Source organism: Lissotriton vulgaris, chromosome 4_1 (genome assembly GCF_964263255.1).
Source record: "Lissotriton vulgaris chromosome 4_1, aLisVul1.2, whole genome shotgun sequence".
Lineage (NCBI taxonomy): Eukaryota > Metazoa > Chordata > Amphibia > Caudata > Salamandridae > Lissotriton > Lissotriton vulgaris.
This window is the reverse complement of record NC_141691.1, coordinates 379,270,920-379,289,692: the sequence shown is the minus strand read 5'-3', so window position 1 is coordinate 379,289,692 and position 18,773 is coordinate 379,270,920. Positions and strand designations below refer to the sequence as shown.

Sequence of the window (18,773 nt, the reverse complement as noted above, 5' to 3'; positions counted from 1 at the left end):
CATCCTTGTGGCTCCGGACTGGGCACAAAGGTACTGGTATCCCGAGCTACTCAGAATGTCAGTCGATACTCCCGGTTCGTCTGCCTCTTCAGGAGGACCTTCTGTCGCAGCAGCAGGGGATGGTCCTCCACCCGAACTTGTTCCGTCTGCACCTCCATGTTTGGAGATTGAGCGGCGACAGTTGAGGCCATTTAACTTGCCTCCTGATGTCTGTACAATCATTCTGGCAGCCAGGCGTCCCTCCACAAAGTCGGTATACGCCTGCAGGTGGAACAGATTTGTGGCATGGTGCACAGCAAAGGCTGTGGATCCTCTCTCTGCCCCTCTTTCTGAGGTTCTTCTCTTTCTTCTTTCTCTTGCCCAGCAGGGCTCTGCTCTGGGCACTATCAAGGGCTACCTTTCTGCTCTTTCAGTCTTTTTGAGGCTGCCTGATCAACCTTCTTTGTTCAAGTCCCCTATCGTTAATCGATTCCTGAAAGGCATCACACATATGTTCCCTCCTGTTCCCTTTGTGATGCCTCAGTGGGACTTGAACTTGGTTCTTACTTTTCTGATGTGCGCTCCCTTTGAGCCACTTCACAACTGTCCTTTTTGCCTTCTCACTTTGAAGACTGCCTTCCTGGTAGCCATCACCTCTGCCAGGAGAGTGAGTGAGCTCCAGGCTCTATCCTGTAAACCTCCTTTCCTTTCAGTCCATCCGGACAAGGTTGTGTTGCGGACAAGGACCTCTTTCCTACCCAAGGTAGTCACGGCCTTCCACATTTGGCAATCCATCACCTTGCCCACCTTCTTTCCACCTTCCCATCCCTCGAGAGAGGAAGAGAGGCTCCACCGTCTGGACCCAAAACGTGCGCTCTCGTTCTATCTGGACCGCACGCGCCAGTTCCGGGTGGATGACCAACTCTTTGTTGGTTACGTGGGCGCTAAGAAGGGGAAAGCGGTGCACAAGCGGACCATCTCGCGGTGGATCATCTTGTGTATCCAGGCTTGTTACTCCTTGGCAAAGAAGGAACCCCCTGTTGGGCTGAGGCCACATTCCACTCGAGCCACAGCGACTACAACTGCCTTGGGCCGAGGTGTGCCCTTGCAGGACATTTGCCAGGCGGCTACGTGGGCCTCGCTTCACACGTTTGCAAGACACTATTGCCTGGACAGTCAAGTCCGGAGGGATGGCTTCTTTGGCCGTTCCGTCCTCCAGGACTTTCTGATGTGATTATTGGTTCGCAGACCCACCACCGGGGTTGGTATTGCTGGGGTATCTATTTTAAGGTAAGGAATCTATCACTAACGTGTCTCTTTCAGATGCACAAGTTACTACTTGTGTAAGAGACATTAGTTATTGATAGATTCCTTACCGACCCACCCATCCTCCCCGTTCTACGACCTGATATCTAGGGTTAAGGTCATCCCCTTTCAGGGCCCTAGTTTCAAGGCACCAGTGTTGGTTTTTAGCATAGCTCTGCGTTTCTGGCGCGGAAAAGCTGTGTCTAAGAACTGACGTCAGCACGCGGAGGCGGCGTCTAAGTACTCCGACAACGTCATCACGGCGCCAAATCGCTGAGGACGGACGAGGAGCCGCAGACGACACCTACCGACGCGCAAGGGTACTGCCACGCAAAAGTTTCCGGATCCAGTCTGACGCCTGGGGATATTCTAAGGTAAGGAATCTATCACTAACTAATGTCTCTTACAGATATATCGTTACTCAAGTAATAACTTGTGCTTTGGCGGCCAGGCAGCCCTCCACTATGACGGTATATTCCTGCTATTGGCAGAAATTTGTATTATACTATACAGAAAGTGCTATTGAACCTCTTTCTGCTCCTCCCTCCACTGTCCTTTGTTTATTCCGACCCTTAACCAACAGGGCTCTGCTTTGGGAAACTCTAAAGGGTAACCTTTCTGCTCTGTCTGCTTTCTTACGGCTGCCAGACCAACCTTCTCTATTCAAATCTCCTATCGTTCATAGATTTCTTAAAGGTCCTGCTCATCTACCTCCCTTTGTTATGCCACAGTGGGACCTTAATTTGGTCCTCGCCTACCTGATGTGTGCTTCCTTTGAGCCTTTAATAATTTCTCCCCTCCAGCTGTTCACCATCAAAACAGCCTTCTTAGTTTCAATTACATCAGCTCAGAGGGTGATAGTTGAATGAATGAATGAATGAATGAGGTCCTTTAAAAAGTGCACAGCTACTCAACCATCTATACTGCGTACGCCCCTAGCTGCAGAGAAAACCAGGGTTTAAGCAGTATTTTAAAACTGAAGTGTCAGTTGCGGAAACCTAATTATCTATTTTACTGGCAGCCAGAGTAGTGCCTTAAGGTGAGGGGATATATGAGTCCTGGGCTTAAGCATTAGTACCATTCAAGTAGCTGCATTTTGGGCCACCTGCAAGTAATTGAGAAGGCTTTCAGGGAGGCCCACCTACATGACATGAGGATAATCAAGTATAGAAATGACCAACGCCTGGACCACGGTTTTTCTGTAGTTGACTGGTAGAAGGGCAAGAACTTTCCTCAGCATGCGCAGAAGGCGGAAGCAGGTGCCTACAACTGATTGGACTTGTGATCTCATCGAGAGAGTGCCATCCATCATAATGACCAGATTTTTTTCAGTATTTTGTGCAGAGAGGGGAGGTGACGTATCCACCAGCGTCTCCACTCTTCTGAGGGCGGGGAACCCCCAAAAATTATTTCAGCTTTTTCTGGAATAAGTTTCAATTGATTCCTCCTTAGCCACGTAAACACCACAAAGTCCGCTCTCATGTTACAGGTGACGAGAAGCTGTGTATCGTCTGCATTTGAAATACATTTTTTTCCACACTTCCGCCAGAGGTGCCAAAGGAGACATATATACGTTGAAAAGAGTGGGGCTCAGTACAGAGCCCTAGGAAACCCCACTTTCAGGCTGGGGAGGGGGGGACGCAAAGAAAGGAGTCCAAACGTCCGGGCCTCTGTGGCCATGGAAGAAAGTAAGCCATTCAGTTGCAGGCGTTATCTTGCTCGCCTCCATATCTAATGTCCTTTCCGGACAACGTGGTGCTTCGCACCGGGCATCCTTTTTGCCAAAAGTTGTGACGCCTTTCCATCTGGGTCAGTCCATCACATAAGATTTGTCTAGCACTCATCTAGCACTGAAGGCATTTCTTCCCTCTGTCCGGGGAAGAGTAGTGCAGGTGTTCATGGACAACACAACCGCCATGAGGTACTGCAACAAACAAGATGAGTTGGGGCCGTGGACCCTATGTCAAGAGGCTCTCCGCCTTTGGACATGGCTGGAACATCACAGCATTTCTCTGGTGGTTCAACACCTGGCAGGTTCTCTGAACTCCAGGGTGGACTAACGCAGCTGCAGAGCCTTTGTTTGATCTATTCGTCACCGAAGAGAACTCGCAATGTCAGCAGTTCTGCACTTGGAATTTCCAAGGCGGCACTCGCTCGGCGACGTTTCTCATCGCATGTGGAGTTGCCACTTCTGCACAGAGTGCTGAAGAAGATCAAGCGCACCTGGGCACAAGTCATACTTGTCGCTCTTGTTTGGGCACGAAGAGTCTGGTACCCCGAGCTGTTACACATGGCCATCGATCCTCAGATGAGAACTCAACCTTCTTTTTTTCCCAAAGTGGTTACCTCTTTCCACATAGAACAGACCATCACTTTGCCCACCTTCTTCCCGCTCCCACATCCTTCTGAAGAGGAGGAGAGGCTCCACCGTCTGGATCTAAAATGTGCACTTTAATTTTACCTGGATTGCACCAAAAAATTCTGAGTGGATGATCAGCTCTTTGTCGGATATGTGGGGGGCAAAAAAGCTCGGGCTGTGCTGAAGTGAACTATCTCTCGATGGGTCGTTCTTTGCTTCAAAATTTGTTCCTTATCGAAAAAGGAACCTCCAGTAGGGTTGCATGCCCATTCCTTGTGTATCATTTTACTATGTTCATATAAACATCAAAATTGCTGAATAAACAAATGATTAAATAATAATTTTTAAAACTTTTTTGATACCAACTTTGTGCGTCTTGGTCACATGTCCTGGCATGGGTTGTTAGTTGATTCCTTATTAGTGACTTGTTGCACCGTTTGATTTGTTCAGGTATAGAGTTTGTTTTTGGGTATATTTCTTATTTGCCCTGTTTTCTCCACCAGGGGCCCCTTCTTTTGAGTGGTTGCTCCCCCATTCCACCAGGGCGACGGCAGCCACTACTGCTTTGGGATGTGGAGTCCCCCTTCAGGACATCTGCCAGGCAGCCTCGTGGGCTTCATTGCACAAGTTCACCAAACACTACTGTCTGGACAGCCAAGTCTGGAGAAATGGCTTCTTTGGCCGTTCAGTTCTCTAGGACTTTCTGGTGTGAACTTAGTTCGCAGACCCACCTCCGGGGTTGGTAGTGCTGTGGTATCTATTCTAAGGTAAGGAAACCATAACTTGTAATCTCTTTCAGATGAACAAGTTAGTTACCTTCGGTAGCGATATATCTGTAAGAGACATATATTAGTTATGGATTCCTTACCGCCCCACCCATCCTTCCTGTTCTGTGAACTGACTTCTAAGGTAAGGGACTTCCTTTCAGGGCCCTAGTTTTGTGCACCAGTGGTCAGTGTCTTGCATGGCTCTGCGCTTCTGGCATAGAATGTTGCATATAGAACTGACGTCAGCGTGCAAGGGCGTCGTCTACGTAGATTGCAACGGCATACCGGCGATCACGATCCCTATGACGGATGCGGAGTCGACTGACGCCACTTACCGACGTGCAGGGATACTGCTATGAAAAGATTACTCCGGATCCAGTCTGACACCTGAGGGTAATTCTAAGGTGAGGAATCCATTACGGATATATTTCTCTTACAGATATATCATTGCCAAAGGTAAGTAACTTGTTCTTTAAGTTCCCTTTTTCGGGGCATGTGCTTATTTAGGGAAGGAAGGGGAAAGCTTGTTCTAAAATCTTCCTGTCATTCGTTTTGAAAAACTCTTTTGTACTTGCTCCACCATAGCATAGAAGGTTAAGAAGGCTATTTGTAACATGTTGTAGATGGAAAAGGTGTTGTCCGGTGACCCATACAGTGGCTATCTATATTGTCTACATCCTTGAAAACTGAGTAATTTATAAACATATGTGCTCGAGAACTTTGAGGAATAGGCGTCAAAAGTTACTCTTTCTCCAAACGGAAGATATTTCCTTGTCTTCAATGAATTTAAGACTTCAGCAGCTGACTTCTCTCAACAACTTCAAGATATACGACAAAGGCTCCACAATGAAATTTAAGGTTGACCAGGAAGTCCATAAGTTCCCTAGTGAGGAGGATGTCTTAGCAGCTAAAAAGGTCCATTGTCTGCTTTGGCTGTATTTACATATGAGTGGCTGATACATTCTCCAAATATCTGCCTGAACAGATATAAACATTTTATTATCACAGCTACAGTGTACAGATATCTAACCTATCAGCTCCTGCAAGCTACTGCTATGAAATATTCCAGATCAGTATAATAACTGAGTAAAGATTTACAGATTATTAATCTGTGGCAGCATATAGTAACTGCTAGGAAAAGCATTAGCAAGAGTTGATTATTTTGGGTCCCTCTATTATTACAGTGCTGAGAAACCAGCAAACTATATTTGGAAGCACCCTTTTCAAAACAAGGCAGTATCAGAATTATGGCTCATGAGGTTGCCTCTTATCACAGAAACAATCACCTCATGCATCACCGTTAATCTGATAGAGACTACTAGCCGCAGGTTCCTTGACGTATAATTATCCCCAGGCGTAAGACTGGATCCGGAAAATGTTCTTTGCCACAGCATCTCTGCGCGCCGGGGGGCGGTACCACGTGACTCTGCCCTGACGTCGTCAACGGGCGTGAAGTCAGCAAGGTCACATAATCCCCACCCCGGAGCACCGACGTCCGTTTTCCTCTTTTCCGCTTGCAACGTGGATCCGGATCATGTCTTGGCCTGTTTTCAGGCCTTCTTTTTCACGCTTTGCGTAGAGGAACAGTGTGCGAATGCCTTCGGCCTTCAAGGCGTGTACCTCTTGTGCACGTCAGATGTCGGCGACGGACCCTCACACAATTTGTATGTGGTGTTGGCGCAAGCACCATGACTCGACGGACTGCGACGCCTGTTAGCACCTCAAACCGAAGTCACGGCGGGAGCGCCAAATGAAACTGCTGTCGGCCCGCGTCTCCAGGTCGGTTTCGGTCCAGCTCCGTTCCCTGCCTCGGAAGCCAGGAACTGCCGATTCCGCCTGTGACATCGCCCTTTGCCATGGCCCAAAGGGCGTCCCTCGCTGACTGGTAGCTCCTGCAGCTTGTCTACGAGGCCCGATCCTAGTTCGGCAGAGGGCGCAGGCTCCCCTCGGAAAGTGGGCCCTCACCTGTTGCCATCCTACCAGCTGTTTCCTGGCGTCGGGGTGACGAGGGCCCAAATGACAGACTACGCTGCGGCTCTGCAGGCGGTGTCGTCAGGTGCAGTCCTTTGGGGCTCCCTTCTTAGACACACAGCGCCCCTGCCTCGCCACAAATCCCTACGGGGCTCCCTGTGGCGCCGCAGTTGGCCGCCGGGACTTAGGACCTGTCCCTGAGTTCCCTTTAGCCCTCTGAGCGGGTAGCTGCCTCGCCAGAGGCCGGGCTGGCGCCGCTATGGCACCAAGGGCACCAAAGGCTTTCCTCCCCAGCCCTGCGGTGCTGCGGGCTGATGCCGGGGCCTGGGGTGCTTTCCCGAGTCCCTCTCGGTCCTTTACGCGGGCGGCTGCCATGTGTGAGGTCGAGCATGCGCCTTTTCGGCACCGTTCCTTAGCCAAAACGGCTCCGACCCCGCCCCATTCTCCTAGGGAGCACGTGGTGGTGGAGGTGGACTCGGCGCCACCTGTGTCCACTCCGGCGCCGATCGACGTTGAGTCGGCACCTGTGACCGACTCCTCAGCGCCGTGCCGGCGTAGGGTCCTTGATTCCCCTTCCTCTCCGGAGGTTTGACATCTCCTGGTCTCTTCTTCTCCGGAGACAGGACGCCTTATTGTTGCTTTTTCACCGGCCCCTTCACAACTGTCCTCTTCATCTCTTGACCTTGAAGACTGCCTTCCTTGTGGCCATCACCTCCGCTAGGTGAGTGAGTGAGCTCCAGGCTCTTTCTTGTAAGCCTCTTTTCCTTTCAGTCCATCCAGACAAACTTGTGCTGAGGCCCCGTCCTTCCTTTTTGCCAAAAGTTGTTACGGCCTTTCACATTGGGCAGACTATTACCTTGCCCACCTTCCTCCACCGCTGCATCCTTCCAGGGAGGAAGAGAGGCTCCACCATCTGAACCCAAAGCGTGTGCTCTCATTTTATCTCAACCATACACAACAGTTCCGGGTGGATCACCAACTCTTTGTTGGCTATGTTGGCACCAAGAAAGGTCGGGCGGTACACAGGAGGACTATCTCCCGCAGGGTTGTCTTGTGTATCAAAGCCTGTTACTCGTTGGCTAAAAAGGAACCTCCGGTGGGGCTGCATGCTCATTCCATCAGAGCTACTGCAGCCACTACTGCATTGGGACGTGGGGTCCCCCTGCAGGACATCTGTCAGGCAGCTACGTGGGCCTCGATGCACACTTTTACTAAGCACTGCTGTCTGGGCAGCCAAGTCCGGAGAGACTGTTTCTTTCGCCGTTCTGTTCTCCGGAATTTTCTGCTGTGATCTTGGTTCGTAGACCCACCATCGGGGTTGGTATTGCTGGGGTATCTATTCTAAGGTAAGGAATCTATTACTATGTGTTTCATTCAGATGAGCTTACCTTCGGTAACAATATATCTGTGAGAAACGTTAGTAATGATAGATTCCTTACCGCCCCACTCATCCTCCTTGTTCTGCGAACTGATTTCTAGGGTTAAGGTCATCCCTTTCAGGGCTCTAGTTTCAATGCACCAGTGGTCAGTTTCTTGCATGGATCTGCGTTACTGGCTCGGAAAGTCGTGTACAGAACTGACGTCCGCGCGCTTGGGCAGCATCTAAAAAGCGCTCACGATGTCATCTTGGCGACCACAACGCCAACGACGGATGTGGAGCCGCACAACGCCACCTACCGACGCGCAGGGGTACTGCTGACAAAAAATTTCCGGATCCAGTCTGACGCCTGGGGGTAATTCTAAAGTAAGGAATCTATCACTACTAATGTTTCTTACAGATATATCGTTACCGAAGGTAAGTAACTTGTTCTTTATGTTTTTGATAAAGTGTCCAAAAGTATCGATAATACAATGTTTATCTGTGTATTAAACACTAGAAATAAATTAGATAAATGTGTTTTTTTTAGGACAGCTGATGTGTTTGAGGACAGCTGGTTTATAGCCCTCATTACGTAGGAAGTTTACAAAACCTTATATTTGCAGGACTTCTGGGAGGGTCCATTGGGTGCTGGGAATTCTTGTACCAAGCATGTGATCTGTTTAACAGCATATCGAAAATTATAATGTTTCTTCTTCTTTAAATTGCTTTGCTTTCTGTTTGTTCCTGTTTGATAAACCATTAGATATTGCTCATTTCTTGATAGAAGACGGTCTGTAAGGGAGTGAATGTTTTTGAAATATTGCCTTTCACATGTACAACTGTAAACATGTGCCTTTTTTAATAGATATGATCCAACTTTTATTTCTATTGATGAGTAGAAGCTACAGTGACAGTATCACTAATAAAAAGGACTAGTTTTCTGCTCATTCTGGAGAACTGTAATTTGTGTAGTGTATAGTAGCTTCATAAAAAGACGGCTTAGGTAGCATAACTTAATTCCAAATTCAGGACTTTTGAGAATGACTGTGTTCTGCTCTTTTCACAGCTTTCCATTGCATTAGGAATCTTATGTTATGCATGTGTAATAATTATTGCAAAAGGAAGATGTGTTTTTAAAAAAAATATATATATATAAATATATATATTAATTTATTTGCAGTGTCTGATGTAGCTGATACAGAGACGAGCAGGCTAGTCACCTGTGAAACGAGCAATAACCAACCTTCGTCATCTGGATCAAGTTGCTCTAGCCGGAAAGAAAACAGTATTTTACCAGCAAGTCCTAAACCGAACAAGAACAAAGGCATTGCACCAGTAAAAGGTTTGGAGATGTGCAAAGAAAAATTGTACTGGATACTGTTTTGTTTACATTCATCTGAGTTGGGGACAAAGCTAGAGTTGCATTTCAGAATTTTATTATGTGTATTTGTAGAGTGGCCAATCACCCCTGGCCTAGCAATAGGCTTGTGAAGTTATTCAGTGTTAAGAAAAAGTATATCTGAAAGAGGCACGTTCGTGATAGATACCTTACCTTAGAGTATCCCCAGGCGTCAGACTGGATCGGGAAAGTTTTGCTTAGCAACACCCCTGCGCGTCAGTAGGTGGCGTCCTGCGTCTCCGCATCTGTCACTGGCGTCGTAAGCGCGGAGATGACGTCACGGAGACTACTTAGGCGCCACTGATGCGCGCTGACGTCAGTTCTTTCTTTTTCCACGCCAGCAAGCACAGATCCGGATTGAGCACGTACCGTAGTCACTTTTTTACTACTATTTGAGGCTTTAGTCTCCCCTCTTTTTTCTCTCCTGGCGCACGTTGGGATGCCTGGCTTTGAATCCTGTCGGGCCTGCCGCTGTAATATGTCCGTGGTGGACCCCCACGATGTTTGCCTCTACTGCCTGGAAACTGATCACGACTCCCAGGACTGTCGAGCTATGGCCCCGAAGGCCTTGCGGAGGGGCTATAGAAATTGCTGGAGGTCCAGCATTTGTCACACTGCCGCTCGGAGTCCAGGGGCCGTTCCCAGGACCGCTCGTGGGACCGGAACCGTTGCTCCTCGGGCTCCAAGTCTTCGCCTTCGGATTCTGGTAAGCGACGTCATAAAAAAAAGTTGAAGAAGCGGGTTCGCTCTTCGACATCCCCCCGTCGCTCCTCAGAGGCGATGAGGGGTACAGGGGCTCCGCCCCCGCGGCTCCTCTGGAGCCTGGGAGTTCCACAGTCTACCCGCCCTACCCGGGTCCGTCGGCGACTCCTGAACAGGTGCAAGAGTTTCTTGCTGCTATGGACCGCGTTTTTAGACCTCTGGCTCCCGCCGGCGCGCCTCCGGGTCCCGCGGTCCCGTGTCCAGATCCTGTTGGCCCGGCGGCTCAGCCAGCGGATCCAGACTCAGCGCCACAGGATCCTAGGCCATTGGCTCCGACCCGATGCGACGAGGTGCAGCGTTGCCGGCACCGGCGCCACCCTCGGCTCCGCACAGGGTGCTGTTCATTCCGCCCTTGCACCGGTTCCAGGACCATTTTGTTCCGACCTGGTATCCACATTGGGAGTGTTAGAACTGGGGGTCTCTAGTTGGCAGAGGTAGGTACCACTGTCCAAATAGGGAACCTTGATTCTAGTCAGGGTAACCCGCTGAGATAACCCCTGCTCACCCTCTAGGTAGCTTGGCACGAGCAGTCAAGGCTATTCAGGAGGCAATGTGTAAAGTATTTGTACCAACACCCACAGTAACACAGTAAAAATACCACAAACTGACTCCACAACAGTTTAGAAAAATAAAGGTATTTAATCTAAACTACACAAGGCCAAAACGACAAAAATCCAACAAGCAATGCGTTGCTCCAGAGACCCTGGGGAGGCGATGTGACAGCCCCGCTGCAGTAGCAGGCGTGTTGCGACAAATCCGGTCTATGGGGAGGAAGGCCACTTGTATGGCCGGTGCGTAGGTTCCGTAGGAAGTTTGTTCTCGCAAAGGCACGATGCGGCGATCTCTGGAGTTGCGACGATCTCCAGGGCGACGATGTGCGAACCAGCGGCGATCTTCTCTCTCGCAGATCCTCGATGCGATGGCTTCTGCGACGACACTCGCAGCAACGTGATGCGGTCCGCAAGCAAGCAGTGCGGCGATCTCACCCAGCGGCAACAGGCGCTGCGACGATCTCGACCTTCGTAGCGGCGGGAAACTTCTCGCACTGTCGGGGATGCACTCCGCAGCGAGCGATGCAATAACTTTTCAATTGCAAAAAGTCTCTCAAGCTTAGTTTCAAGCTTCCCAGCACAGATACAACTTCCAGAGGCCCCACAACTGGATCAAGCACTCTAGGACGGACAGAACTCTCTCAGCAGAGTTCAGGGAAGTTGGGTGTGAAGTCCTTTTGTTCCTGGGACTTCAGAACAGGGAGCCAGCTCTTCTCGGGCCCTTGGAGATTCCTTCAAGACAGGGGACACATCACAACAGCAAAGTCCTACCCCTCTCCTTGGCAGCAAAGCAATAGGTCAGTCCAGCAGAGCAACTGCAGGACAGTCTTCCTTCTTCAGATTCAGCTTTCTCCTTGGCAGAGGTTCCTTCTTGATTCCAGGATGATCTAATTTTCTGTTGTCAGGGGTCCTGCATATGGGCCCTGAGCCCGGTCTAAACCAGTTCTGGGTGTCTCTTGAGTACTTTGTTTTCCTGGCTTCTCCTTTCCTTTCAAAATGAGGGGCAGGGTCGTCAGACGCCCAGCAGGAGGTGGAGCCAGCATTGTGGCAGGCAGGCACAGCCCTATTCAGGCCCAGGTGCTAACTCCTCTCACCACTCAGGTTGCAAATGCAGTCATTCAGCCTAGGGCTGACTCCGCCAGCCTCCGGGGGAATCCCCAGCCCCTGTCACTCTCAAACCAGACAGTCAATACACAAACAGGCCAAGGCACACAGAAGGGTCAGACAAGAGAACAGCAACTTTCTAAAAGTGCTGTTCTAAAACACAGGATTTGAAAACAACCTTTCCTAAAAGATGTGTTATTAAATTCTGAGTTCAGGGATACTAGACTCTTATGTCCTATCGTGTTCCTATGGGAAGAAATGCTGGTAGCCACTGTAGCCAGCATCCCCCATGTTAACCTATGGAGCAAGATAGCCTTACAACAGTGAAAAACGAAAATGGCTGTAATTCACTACCAGAGCATGTCACCTGCACCAGTACATGTTCTACCTTTCACATACACTGCACCCTGCCCAGGGGGGTACCTTGGGCCTTCCATAGGGGTGACCAATGTGCACAAAAAGGGAAGGGTTAGGCCTGGTCAGTGGGGACTCTGACCAGGAGGACATGGCAGTTCACGGACTGCACACAGGCACTGCGGTGGCAGGCCTGAAACACCATTTTAGAGCTACTCATGTGGGTGGCACAATCAGTGCTGCAGGCCCACTAGTAGCATTTGTCATCACCAGCCCTGGCACACTCCATGCACTTTACTAGGGACTTCGGGGTGATACAAATATGCCAATCGTGTATATCCAATCATGATAACAATTTACATAGGGAGCACTTACACTCTGGCACTGATCAGCAGTGGCAGAGTGTCCAAAGCATCTAAACCAGCAAAACGAAATCCAGCACAGCATCAAAAATACAGGAGGTAGAGGTAAAAAGATAGGGGCAAACTACGCCAAAGATGCCAGGTCTAACAGGGAGGTGCCGCCAGTCCGGCCCCGGCCGGCGCGGTTCTTGGCGCAGTTTCCAACACCGTTTGTTCCTTCTCTGGCTCTGGCCCTGGCTCCGCTACCGGCCCCTCTGGAGCCGGAGGCGGACGAGGATTGGGAAGGATCCGAGGACCCCCTTTCCCGGCAGTGTGACTCCGAGCAAGATTGGGTGGATGACCTGGAAGACGCCGGGGACCTCGATGTCTCTTCTAACCAGGGGTTCGCCTCTCCCCCGCCCACGATGGAGGAGGGCGCTTCCTACATAATGGTGCTCTGTCGGGCTGCTGAGCCCCTCAATCGCGACCTCCCCATGGTGGCCCTCAAAACCAGACGGCGTCTACTTTGTCGGAGCCGTTGCTTCCCTTCAATGACTCCCTTATCAAAGTCCTCTTGGGCACTTAGTCGCGGCCGTTTGGTAAGCGGTTGTTCTCTTCGGCCAGCCTGGGGCTGCGGTCGGTGAACACCTCTTGCTTGTTGGGCCGCTACTCTCACGCAGTGTGGGATTCCGTTGCTCAAGTTTTGCCTCAGTGCCCTGAAGAGGTCCAGACTTGTCTTTCTCACACGGTTGCTGAAGGTAAGGATGCGGCTAAGTTCGCCATTCGGTGTGGTTTGGACACCGCAGACTCGTTGGACAGGGCAATTTCTACAACGGTGGCGTTTCGACGCCATGCCTGCTTACGTTCACTGGTTTCTCACTGGATGTCCAGAGCTCGCACATGGATATGCCCTTTGATGGCACCCGCCTGTTTGGCAATAAGGTTGACAGTGCGTTGGAGCTTTTTAAGGACTCCCGGGACACGGCCAAGTCCTTGGGTCTTTCTGCTAAGAATCCAGCCCTTTCTGGGTTTCGTTCCTTTCGTGGTCAAGGCAGAGGCACCCAGGCAGGTTCCTTCACCAAAACAGTGCAGAACCAGCCTCTGCGCAGCCGTAGTCTCAGGTTGCGCAAGGGCGGGTCTGGGAATCAGCGTGCTGGTGGGTCCAACTCCACCCCCGCTGCTCCTACCTCCAAACCCTCCTAGTCCGAGCTTCGTGAAGCACTCCACGGCGGTAGGTGGCAGGATCCGCCACCACCTCCCCCACAGGCGCGATATCACATCGGACAAGTGGGTGCTGCAGTTAATCCGCAAGGGTACTCCCTTCCATTTCAGTCCTCCCCTCCAGCCATGTCACCTCGGGGCCACAGCATGTCGGGAGATCATTTGGTCCTTCTCCAACAGGAAGTCACTGCCCTCTTGGCCAAGAGGGCCATTGAGTGTGTTTCTGGGCACGAAGTAGGGAGTAGTTGGTCTTCCCAATACTTTCTGGTCCCCAAGAAGGACAAGGGGGTCTGCACCCCATCTTGGACCTCAGGGACGTCAATCGCTTCCTCCGGAAGAAGTTCAAAATGCTGACTCTGGCTCAGGTCCTGGCTGCCCTAGATCCTGGAGACTGGATGGTAGTGTTGGACTTGCAGGATGCTTATTTTCACATCCCCGTCCTGCCGGCTCACCGGCGTTACCTGCGGTTCACGGAAGGCCAGGAGCATTTTCAGTTTGCCGTGCTCCCTTTCGATCATACCAGTGCCCCTCAGGTGTTCACGAAAGTGATGGCGGTTGTTGCAGCTCATCAGCGCATTTCAGGGGTGTCAGTCTTCCCCTACCTCGATCGACGACTTGTTGTTGAAGGCGGGTTCGCCCCAGGCAGTTGTTACCCACCTCCAGACTACCGCCGACCTCCTACATTTGCTGGGGTTTTCCATCAACTTGCCGAAGAGTATGGTATCCCGAGCTACTCAGTATGAGCATCGATCCTCCAATCCGTCTGCCTCTTCGGGAGGATCTTCTGTCTCAGCAGCAGGGGACGGTCCTCCACTTGAACCTGTCCAGCCTCCACCTCCATGCGTGGAGATTGAGCGGCGACAGTTGACACCTTTCGATCTTCCTCCCGAAGTCTGTGATGTCAATCTGGCAGCCCGGCGTCCCTCCACCAAAACAGTATACGCCTGCAGGTGGAACAGATTTGTGACATGGTGCACAGCAAAGTCTGTGGATCCCCTTTCTGCCCCTCTTTCTGAGGTTTTTCTGTTCCTTCTTTTTTTGTCCCAGCAGGGCTCTGCTCTGGGCACTATCCAAGGTTATCTTTTGGCCATCTCCGCCTTTCTACGGCTTCCAGATCAGCCTTCTCTTTTTAAGTCCCAGTTTGTTAACCGTTTCCTTAAAGACATTACGCATACGTTTCCACCCGTGCCCTTCATAATGCCTCAGTGGGACTTAAATCTTGTCTTGACTTTTCTTATGTGCGCGTCCTTTGTGCCCCTTCATAACTGTCCCTTATGTTTTCTCACTCTGAAGACTGCTTTCCTGGTTGCTATCACCTCTGCCAGAAAAGTGAGTGAACTCCAGGCCCTTTCTTCCAAACCTCCTTTCCTTTCTTCATCCGGACAAGGTGGTTTTAAGGAGCCGTCCTTCTTTTCTGCCAAAGATTGTCATGCCCTTCCACATCGGGCAGACCATCACTTTCGCCTCAGCATTCTTCAAGGGAAGAGGAGAGGCTTTACCGTCTGGACCCAAAATGTGCGCTTGCATTCTATTTGCAGCGTACACAGCAGTTCCAGGTGGATGATCAGCTTTCTGTTGGCTACGTGGGCGCCAAAAAAGGTTGGCGGTGCACAAATGGACCATCTCCCAGTGGGTCGTTCTGTGCATCAAAGCATGTTACTCCTTAGCCAGGAAAGAGCCTCCTGTGGGGCTGCGTGCCCATTCGACCAGGGCGACTGCAGCAACTACTGCCTTGGGACGAGGAGTTCCCTTGCAAGACATTTGTCAGGCAGCTACGTGGGCCTCGTTGCACACGTTTACCAAGCACTACTGCCTTGACCGTCAGTTCCGGAGAGACAGTTTCTTTGGCCGTTCTGTGCCTTGTGACTTCCTGGTATAATCCTGTTCGCGGATCCACCACTGGGGTTGGTATTGCTGGGGTATCTATTCTAAGGTAAAGAATCTATCACTAATGTGTCTCTTTCAGATGCACAAGTTACTACTTGTGTAACAATATATCTGTAAGAGACATTACTTAGTGATAGATTCCTTACCGCCCCACCAATCCTCCCCGTTCTGCCGACTGATTACTGGGGTTAAGGTCATCCCCTTTTAGGGCTCTAGTTTAATGCACCAATGGTCAGTATCTTGCATGGCTCTGCGTTTCGGCGCGGAAAGTTGTGTACAGAACTGACGACAGCGTGCATGGGTGGCGCCTAAGTAATCTACGTGATGTCACCCCGGCGCTTACGACGCCAGTGAAGGATGCGGAGCCCCACCTACTGATGCACAGGGGTACTGTTAAGCAAAAACTTTCCGGATCCAGTCTGATGCCTCGGGATATTCTAAGGTAAGGAATCTATCGCTAACTAATGTCTATTACAGATATATCGTTACACAAGTAACTTGTGCGGTATTCTTATTCTTATTCTTTTTAAGTTTCGATTGTAGATGTACTAAAAGTTGAAATTATCTTTATTTTACTTGTTTTCCAGATGAATCTTTTGATGAGGCACTTCCAAATGGTGATGGTACTGATACTGAAGAAGCCAACAGAAATCATGTGAGCCCATTGAAAACAAATGAAAGTTCAGGCGATGAGGATGCTCAGGATCAGAAAGAAATACCGGATACAAATCCCATTTCCCCATTATCATCTGAAAGTGGGGAGAGGAAATACAGCTTGAATTCAAAAAGTGTATCTGAATCAGAAACTGATTCAGATTCGGAATCATCCGCAAGATCCGATCAGGACTATATTGATGGGGACCATGATTATAGTAAAGTCAAACGGACAAAACTGAAACGTACAATTCTAAGGAGCATTGCTATCGGAAATGGAAAAGGCCGTGGCAGAGGTAGAGGGCGTGGACGAGGAAGAGGAAGGGGTAGAGGCAGAGGAAGAGGACGAGGAGGATGGGGAGGGAGAGGTGGAGTGCGAGGCAGAGGACGATGGTCAAGGAAAAGAGGTGGGTATGCCCTGGGGCCTACTAGTGGTCCAGTAGTTAAACGTGCTCGGATTGATGATGATGATGATGACGAAGATGATGATGATGATGATGATGATGAGGAAGAGGAGGAAGAGGAAGAACACAGTGACTTTGTGGCACATTTTAGGAAACATCATAATATTAAAACAAGAAATCAGGGCAGGAGAACTGTACTATACAACGATGATTCTGATAATGACAATTTAGTGCATACAGATGATCCTCTGAACCTTGGCACTTCTAGGTCTGGCAGGGTACGCAAAATGACCGAAAAGGCCAGGGTCAGTCATCTCATGGGATGGAATAATTGAATCCCATTCTTTCCTTATCCATTTTTAAGACAATTTCAAACTTGGCCTTCTGCTGCAGGGATTCTACGAGAAGATTGGCCAATCCAGTTGCGGTAATTAATCACCTTTCAGAGTGGTGCTTTCACATGATACCAATATGAATTTGGTTCTGGGCTTCAGATCTACACTTTTAATGGATCAAGATGAGCCTTTCACCTTAACTGGAGTCCAGTCCATACAGACACTACAATTCCATTATGTAAAAGGAGCTTCCATCTTTACAGTTCTAGCATACAGATTTTAATTATGATTATGGAATATCTTTTCTATTTGCAATCATGGATTTTCTTTCAATTCAGAAAGAGAGCTCCTTCTTTTAAATAGTTTTTGTTCCGTCATTTGATTTCTATATACTGTAATAATGATAACTTTTTGCACAGCATAGCAATCCTGAAGGCAGCTATGAAATGTTTACAATTTCAGTATCCTATGGAGGATCTTGATTATTTTAACCTTCCCAGGCCAAACCTTTGATGGACTTTGCTGTCAGTTCTACAGCTTTTGGGTCTATATCGGATTTTCAGTGTCACTAAATATATGTACAAATATGAAAGAATTGGTGCTTTGTAAATATGTAAGAAAATATTGACGTGGTGTCATTTGTTTGTTAACTTTATTAAAAAAGATAAAATATGTATATGAGAAGTTTGCAAATCAAGCTGTGTTTGGATAAGTCTGGATCATAATATATTTTTAAAAGTATTAATTAAGATATGCTTTGTATGATTCCAAAAACGAGAATTGAATATTAATACCAAAGAATTGCATCTTTCTGACACTAGTATGTGAAGTGTGGATGTAAATGTTTTGTCTTTTCTAAGGCTCTTAGTAATCACTTATCGCAATGTTCATGGCCCTTGATAGCTTTTTATCTGGCTAATTTGTTCTCGCCACAGTGCAATATTTATTCTTTGAGCACTGACAAACTGATCTGCAAACTGGATGTGAAGTACTCTCACATCACATTTACTTTTACTTAAAAACAATGAAAAAACTAAATTGTAATCTAGTGGTTAGTCATATTTTTCTGAAATTACTGCAGCATTGACTGTTTTTCTGAAGGGCGCTGTGAAGAAAAATATAAACCTTGATCCAGATCTTCTCAGGCTTTAAGCACTTGCTAAGTGTTCTTATTTTGTAGTTTGTAGATCAGCTCTAAGCTTCCTTTCTACACTTACAGTTCTGAAAGTAGACATGTATTTGCCACCATATGACAGTCATTTACGTTTTGTATTGTATTTAATTGTATCACTTTCTTGTAAATGTCACTAAGGCCTTAGGGTTGCTCAGCATCGGTTAGACCATAAACACCAGTCCGCATTAACTGAAAAAATGTTTTTCTATTTTCTTAAAAATAATGTAATGGATTCTGGCCTACAGAAACCCAGTATAAGTAATTTAAAAGCAGACACGACAAAATCGAAAAGGTGCCATTCCCGGTAATAAGCAATTCTGACAGATACTTCTAATCGCAGATTACTCACCTTTTGAATTCCTTCTGGGTGCTGACACATGGTGCCATCACCCTTGACAGCAGCTTCTACCCCCTTGCTGAAGTGATGGAGCAAAACCTTATGGAGGCACCATCCCTGCACACAAATGTAGGTTAATTTTTTTAGACTTTTCGATGCGGATCCAGAGGTCTACTCCCAAACCTGTCAGTTCTTCATTGATCTATCAAATTTTTGTTATTTATTTGGGGCTAAGTCTCTCCTGAAGACATCTGCACTGGTAAGGGAGCATTTAGTTTCTTGGATCCAAGTATAAGTCAAATGCATGAAACAGATGCTCCCCGATACACCCGAAGGCCATCAGGAAGTGGGAGTAGAAGCTGTACGTCTCCAAGCACAAGAAACGCAGGTCTGTTCCATTTCCAATTTTCAGCCATAGTCTAGGTCTTCTTCGTCGGATAAGTCCAATATGAAGGTGAAGGACAAGTCACGGCACAAGCCCAAGAGGTTCAGATGGAATCCTGTCACTC

The 18,773-nt window shown here is 48.7% G+C and overlaps 1 protein-coding gene across 2 annotated transcripts in view; it reads left to right on the top strand.

Moving 5' to 3' along the window:
• Window positions 1-17,427, top strand: part of BRWD3 (bromodomain and WD repeat domain containing 3) — a 1,253,402-nt gene extending 1,235,975 nt beyond the window's left edge. For both annotated transcript variants that reach the window (XM_086918755.1, XM_086918756.1), the window contains 2 exons: window positions 8,922-9,083; window positions 15,948-17,427. In XM_086918755.1, coding sequence (XP_086774881.1) covers window positions 8,922-9,083; window positions 15,948-16,753 — 968 coding nt within the window. In that variant the 3' untranslated portion in view covers window positions 16,754-17,427. The remainder of the gene's footprint in view (window positions 1-8,921; window positions 9,084-15,947) is intronic.
• The last annotated feature ends 1,346 nt before the right edge of the window (window positions 17,428-18,773 follow it).